Source organism: Cebus imitator, unplaced genomic scaffold (genome assembly GCF_001604975.1).
Source record: "Cebus imitator isolate Cc_AM_T3 unplaced genomic scaffold, Cebus_imitator-1.0 Scaffold716, whole genome shotgun sequence".
NCBI classification, from domain to species: domain Eukaryota; kingdom Metazoa; phylum Chordata; class Mammalia; order Primates; family Cebidae; genus Cebus; species Cebus imitator.
The window spans coordinates 22,819-28,818 of NW_016108031.1; the positions used below are offsets into that span (position 1 = coordinate 22,819).

General features: G+C 43.9%; 1 protein-coding gene across 2 annotated transcripts in view; it reads right to left on the reverse strand.

The window, feature by feature from the left end:
- GATB (glutamyl-tRNA amidotransferase subunit B) overlaps window positions 1-6,000 on the reverse strand; it is an 81,304-nt gene that overhangs the window by 20,042 nt on the left and 55,262 nt on the right. For both annotated transcript variants that reach the window (XM_017518951.2, XM_017518950.2), the window contains 3 exons: window positions 5,347-5,431; window positions 4,634-4,678; window positions 2,109-2,298 (listed from right to left, as the gene is read on the reverse strand). In XM_017518951.2, the coding sequence (XP_017374440.1) occupies window positions 2,109-2,298; window positions 4,634-4,678; window positions 5,347-5,431 (320 nt within the window). The remainder of the gene's footprint in view (window positions 1-2,108; window positions 2,299-4,633; window positions 4,679-5,346; window positions 5,432-6,000) is intronic.

Sequence of the window (6,000 nt, forward strand, 5' to 3'; positions counted from 1 at the left end):
TGGCCAACATGGCAAAACCCTCTACTAAATACAAAAAATTAGCCAGGCGTGGTGGCACATGCCTGTAATCCCAGCTACTCGGGAGGCTGTGGTGGCAGGATCGCTTGAACCTAGGAGGTGGAGGCTGCAGTGAGTCAAGGTCATGCTATTGCACTCCAGCCTGGGCAACAGAGTAGAGACTCTTTCTGCTGCCAAACAAAAAAAAAGTTCTGAACTACATAATTGAAGGTAGGTTTCCCTATACAGGGCTTTAAACTATTAAAACATAGACTCACTCATTTGCCAGCCCCTAGCAAACACCTATTTAATGCCTATTAGGTTTGGTACCATGCAGGACCCACGAATGAAGACAAGGACACAAACACAAATATAAAAATGTCCCTGCCCTCATGGAGCTTATGCTCAGTGAGGTGAGGCGCTGTCCTCATCACCCCTTATCAACGGCCAAGAGTGACAATCCTATGGATATGCCCTCTGAAGGGGGCAGATTCTCATACTATCCCTTGAACAGAAACAGCTGTATTCTTGAGAGGAGATTCTGAAAGTTTCTAATACTCTCTTATGGAGACAGCTAATACACACACACAAATTAATGTTATATATAGTGGATTTCTCTCTGAAATCACATTTTGAGCAAAGAAACCTTGGCTTCTTGGTTCATCGTACACTACCTCAAAGGCTTAGTTTCACCTCCTGCCGAGTGGAGGGAGGTAACAAGTCTCTGAGGCTGAGTAGCCTTGGTCCCTTCCTCCCATCTCCTATGTAATTTCACAAATCATAATAAAATGTAGGGCTGGGATTCAGAGTTTATTTCAAGTAGGTTGGAAACTCAAGTGTCAAGTGGTGGGGAAGGTGTATAAGACTAAAACATAGTTTTGTTACATCAACCTAGGAAAAATACATGAATTGTAAGAGGCTTTGGGTTAAGAGGTGCTCTGTATGGAACGCTGACTGAGTCATAGTCAAAGCGTGGCACTAAGCACTGCTGATGTGCAAGTCTGCGCTGAGTAACAGAAAAGATGAAGCAGTCCTTGCCTTCAAGATGCTGAGCAACATACACTAATATGTACTTAAAAGACAGTGATGTAATTGCCAGAGAGGTAAGAAGAAGATAAAACAGCAGCCCATAGGAGACAGTGACCAACTCTGCTTCTCCAAGTAGCTGATATCAGGATGATAAAGAGAGAATCAATCATTCAACACACATCTGACTGCCTACGTTGTACTGTAAATACTACAATACTGTTATTGAAAGTGTATAAATAGACAGATAAATATGTATATTCCAGCATCCCAATGTAGTTATGATTGGCCAGCTAAAAAGCAAAAATTGAGAGTTTCCACAGATCCTGCTTCCCCCAAAATGAGTGTGGCATGTACCGATTTCCTGGAAGATGCAGCAACAAAACCTCCCACTTCCTTCCTAACAGACAAGATGACAACTGTGACAAAATGCTACACTCACTGATGCTGCATCATTTTAATGCTGTCATAACAAAGAAAACCACACAGCCCCAAGCAGCTTCGAAAAGGATAGAAAATCCCTAAGCAGATCTCAACAGTGTCAGGCTCTTCACCGGCCCTGTCAGACGCAGCCTCAGGCCTCAAAGGACTGATACTTTTAGTCAGAGTTTTCAGCATTTTGTGTGGAATAAACGTTTTCTTCTGAAATTGGCAAAACAACTGGCTGGCTTTTGAGAACCCAACATCCTGCCAGCCCTGTCATGGTTTGATACTGCCAGACATCTAGAAGCCCTATACATTGATTTCCTTTTGTCCTTCAGACACGTGGGAAAAACTCATCCATAACATTTGGACAGTCTTCAAGAAGTCTCCACAGCTTCTGTGGGCAGGTGTTCATTTCTACATTGAACAAATGACTAACACGAGATTGCGTTTCATCTCCTGGTTGTATGAGGAGCATTTACCATAAAGCATAATGAGCAAAGGTTACTACATCTTATTCTTCTCAGTAACATCTATAGCCCAACCCAAGACATGTACCCACTCCACTCAGAGCCCATGTCAGCCTGTGTGTGCTGGGGCCTCTGTAGGGCACTGCTGACTCTGCTGCACTGGGACAGTCTTGGCATCGGATTGAGACCTACCAGCAAAGTGAAGCTGTGTTCTGGCAGCATCCCATACTGTTGGACAAGCCTCTCTCGGGTCACGCTGGGGAGCTCCGGGAGCGTCTCCCGGATGTGGTCAATGTCGATCACTTGCCGTGGGTCTGTACCTATGGGCAGAGATGTGGCGTCGTAGAGCAGGAGGGGAGGCAGGTTAGGTTCCGGCATGAACCTAGGCAAACAAAGGAGAAGGGACCTCAATCCGGAGTCCTTGGATTAATGAGAAAACAAAACTTACCCCAGTAATATGAATGTTTCTGTGTGCAGATGCCACGTTACTTGCAAGTATTTTCAAATGTCCTATTATGTCAATCCTGTTTCCCAGGGAAGCCTTTGCACAAGTGTCAAAACCTCCAAACCCACCCTTCTCCATGCTTATCAATAAGATGAGTGAAAGAAGCACAACACAGGCTTGAAGGCACACTGGGATGTGTAACTGTGGACACTTCATTCCACAGTTCATCAGGAATTGTGTCCACAGTTGTGTGTTGCTTCATGACAGGGATATGTTCTTAGAGATGTGTCGTTAGGTGACGTCATCATGGGAACATCACAGAGTGCACTCCCACGAACCTGGATGGTGAGCCAACTACACACAGGCCATGTGGAACAGCCTCCTGCTCCTAGGCTACTGAGTGTCCCGAATCCCGTAGACAACTGTAACACAGTGGCAATGGTGTACCTAAGCATGTCTGAATGAGAAAGGGACAGTAAAAACGCCATATTAGAATCTTATGGGACCACTGTAGCGTACGTGATCCACTGTTGACAGAAACATTCATATGTATGCATGACTATGTCTTCGTAAAGACACAGGCTGGAAAAAATAGGACCAAATGAGAACAATTTCCTTATCAGAATGAAAGATGACTTTCCCTCCATTTCCACATTTCTACTATTTTTAGCAGCATTTACATAATAAATAAAAAAATAGAAAGAAAAAAATATACCCTTGAGAAATAGAAGAAACGAATGGATTTTGCCTAAATAAAATGTGGCAGCTGGAGGAGACGGAGGGAGGGAGGGATGAAGAGGTGGTGCACAGGGCACAGTGAGGCAGGGGAACTTCTTGGTGTGCCACGATGGTGGATGCATGTCACTGTGCCTATGTCAAAACCCACGCAATGTACCACACAAACAGTGAAGCTTAGTGTAAACCATGGACTCTAGCCAATAAGGAGGTGTGCACATCGGTTCATCATTGTAACAAATGAGCATCTTGCATTACTGTGGTAAATAACAGGAGACTCTGGGGAGAGAGCAGGGAGGGGGAGTACATGAGAACTCTGGACTTTCCATTCAATTTTACTGTAAAGCTAAAACTGCTCTACAAAATGAAGGGAATTAATGTGGAAGCTGCACCAGCGCATGTAATCGTTTGAAACAAGATGTCCCTCCCTATTCTCATTCAGCACTAATGGTTTCTCTCTGCCCATTTTTGTCAAAGAGCTTACGTAGAAAAACAGGGTATGGAGAAGTGGTGGTTCGGAGGGAATGGATTCGAAGTGTATGCAACCCGTGGCCTCACTGCCAGATCTCTTTTGTGAGTTACTCTGGTTTCTGAAGGCAAGAAAAAAAACCCAGGGAAAGCTTCCTGCAGCTCACTATCATTTGCAGCATCATCCTGAGGCCACAGGCGGATGGAAAGCCGGACTCCACACTCAGGGGAAGGAACACCAACAGGGCAGTGAGCAACACTCAGGAATAAAGTGGCTTCCTGGGAGAACAAACTCACCTGGGAAGCTCACTGTTAATTAAAATAATTTTGACTCTAGCAGACACACAATGGCAGTTCTAGGGGTGCGGTTCATGTTAAGGGTTTATGAGTTTCTTCTTTCCCACATAAGCAGGCTAATTTTGATCCTCATCGGTAACAACAGCTACATTTGCATCTTTCTGCCCTTCACCAAGGAAAGGTGGGCTGGTCTCAACAACTTTGCTGCTTAAAACTTCAACCTGCCAACCTCGATGAGAAAAAAAAATGAAAGGTTCAATTTATCTTAAGCCTGTTCTTATTATTTGCATTATTTTGTGGGTCTCGTATTAAGTAGTTCGACTTAATTTATCAATGAAATAGCATCACGTGAGATTCAAGGGAACTACCATCAGCATACGCTATCAACATCTCTTTTCTCATTTTTTCTCAAGGAGCTTCATTCAGTGTATTACTCAATCAGTTACTGAACAGAAGTCTAACACAGCCTAGGCCCCAACCTCAACTGCCTTCTTCTCAGCTCAACTATGACAACTCTGACACAGAAGTGGATGAACAAGTTCTTCCAAAAGCTGAACCAGTCAAACAAGGCATCTGAGGCTACCAAATCAAGAAACTAGTACTTCTCTCAGTGTGCATGTCAAAGAGGAAGTCTAGATGTCCCATCATGTAACAACAACAACAAAAGGTGCTTCCTAAAAATTGTTCAGTATCACTATGTTGAACTTCAAATGAATTTGAAATACCCCCAGCCCCCGATATGTATTGGTATTTTGCCATAAGGAGTAACTACCTGTAGTCCTGTTTTGCTTCTTTGTCTCTCATTGACACGGTGCACCTAGAATAAAGAAGAAAACATTAAACACTGCAAGTAGCATTGGCTAGCCTATATGCTGGGAAGGGCTTCCCTACCAATAAAGGACACAGGCAAAATCAAATTCTGTGGCCTTCCATGGGAAAACCTGAAATGGATACATTCAAAAAAGAATAAAGAAAGCAAAATGTATACAATAATTTTTTTAAAAAGAAATAACTTCAATGTATCCAGCTTTCAGCTAGCTCAAACTCGGCTTTAGAGCTTTTTTTCAGTATTCTGCTTAAAGTACACAATCTTCAAAATTCTGAGTCAGAAAATTAAGGTCCAAGTTATCTAAACAAAAACAAGGCATCTCTACAACCAGGTCTTCATTCTGTTCCATCTCTAGCTTCAGCTAGGAGAGGTCGGGCAGATTAATAAGGAAGTAAAGATTCTTGCCACAAGGCAGGTAAGCTGGAAGCAGAGAAGGGAAGGCCTACAACTAAGCCCTGGGGCACAGTCTGGGTCACTTCACGTCTCCTAGCAGCCCTGGGGCATTTTATATCCCTGTAGGGTACAGGGCTTTTGTAATTTTACTAATGAGGAAACCTAAGTGCCTCCTTCAAGGCCATATGGCTGGTCAGCGGCTGAGCCCAGCCCTCTCGCATCCTGCCTGGCTGGGGCCAGGATGCTCATCAATGCGAACTCACCCTAGCTTCTCATGAAATGAGCGCGTTTCGTTCAGAATTTCACCTCCATTCTCAAGTTCATTGATTTGCCTCTGAATTTCATAGTCTAGGAAAAACACACTAATTTAGCATCATATTTTGATTATACCTTTCATCCAGTCAAGCAGTAATTAGAAACAACCTTTCTCAATCTTTAAGTAAAAAAAAAAAATAATCAAGAAGACTGTTCATAATAATCCTTCCCTTATACACGATGTTTCCTTCTCACTGCTATCATAGAATATTGGTGCTGGAAAGGGCCTTAGGAAGGCAGGCTCCCTCCGTGTTGAGACAACTCAGGCATCAACCGATGCAGACGACGCAACTTGGCAGAAGTGGGGCTAGGCCCAATACCCAGGTCTGGGATTGCTGCCTACCAATGGTCCTTACCCTAGGAGCCCAGGATGGGGTTCAAAGGCTCTGGTACCCCCAAAATTATATACAAAGTGTGGGCTGTGTGCATATGTGCAGGTTTTGGAGAGAGGGTCCAGCATTTGCATTATCTTTTCAGAGAGACCCACAGCCCCAAATGATTAAGAGCCACTAATCCATGCCGTGCTTCCTCGCCATCAAATCAGTGAATGAGTGAAGCTGTGGGAATCGAAACACAACCACAGCTGCTAAGCCGTTGCTGCT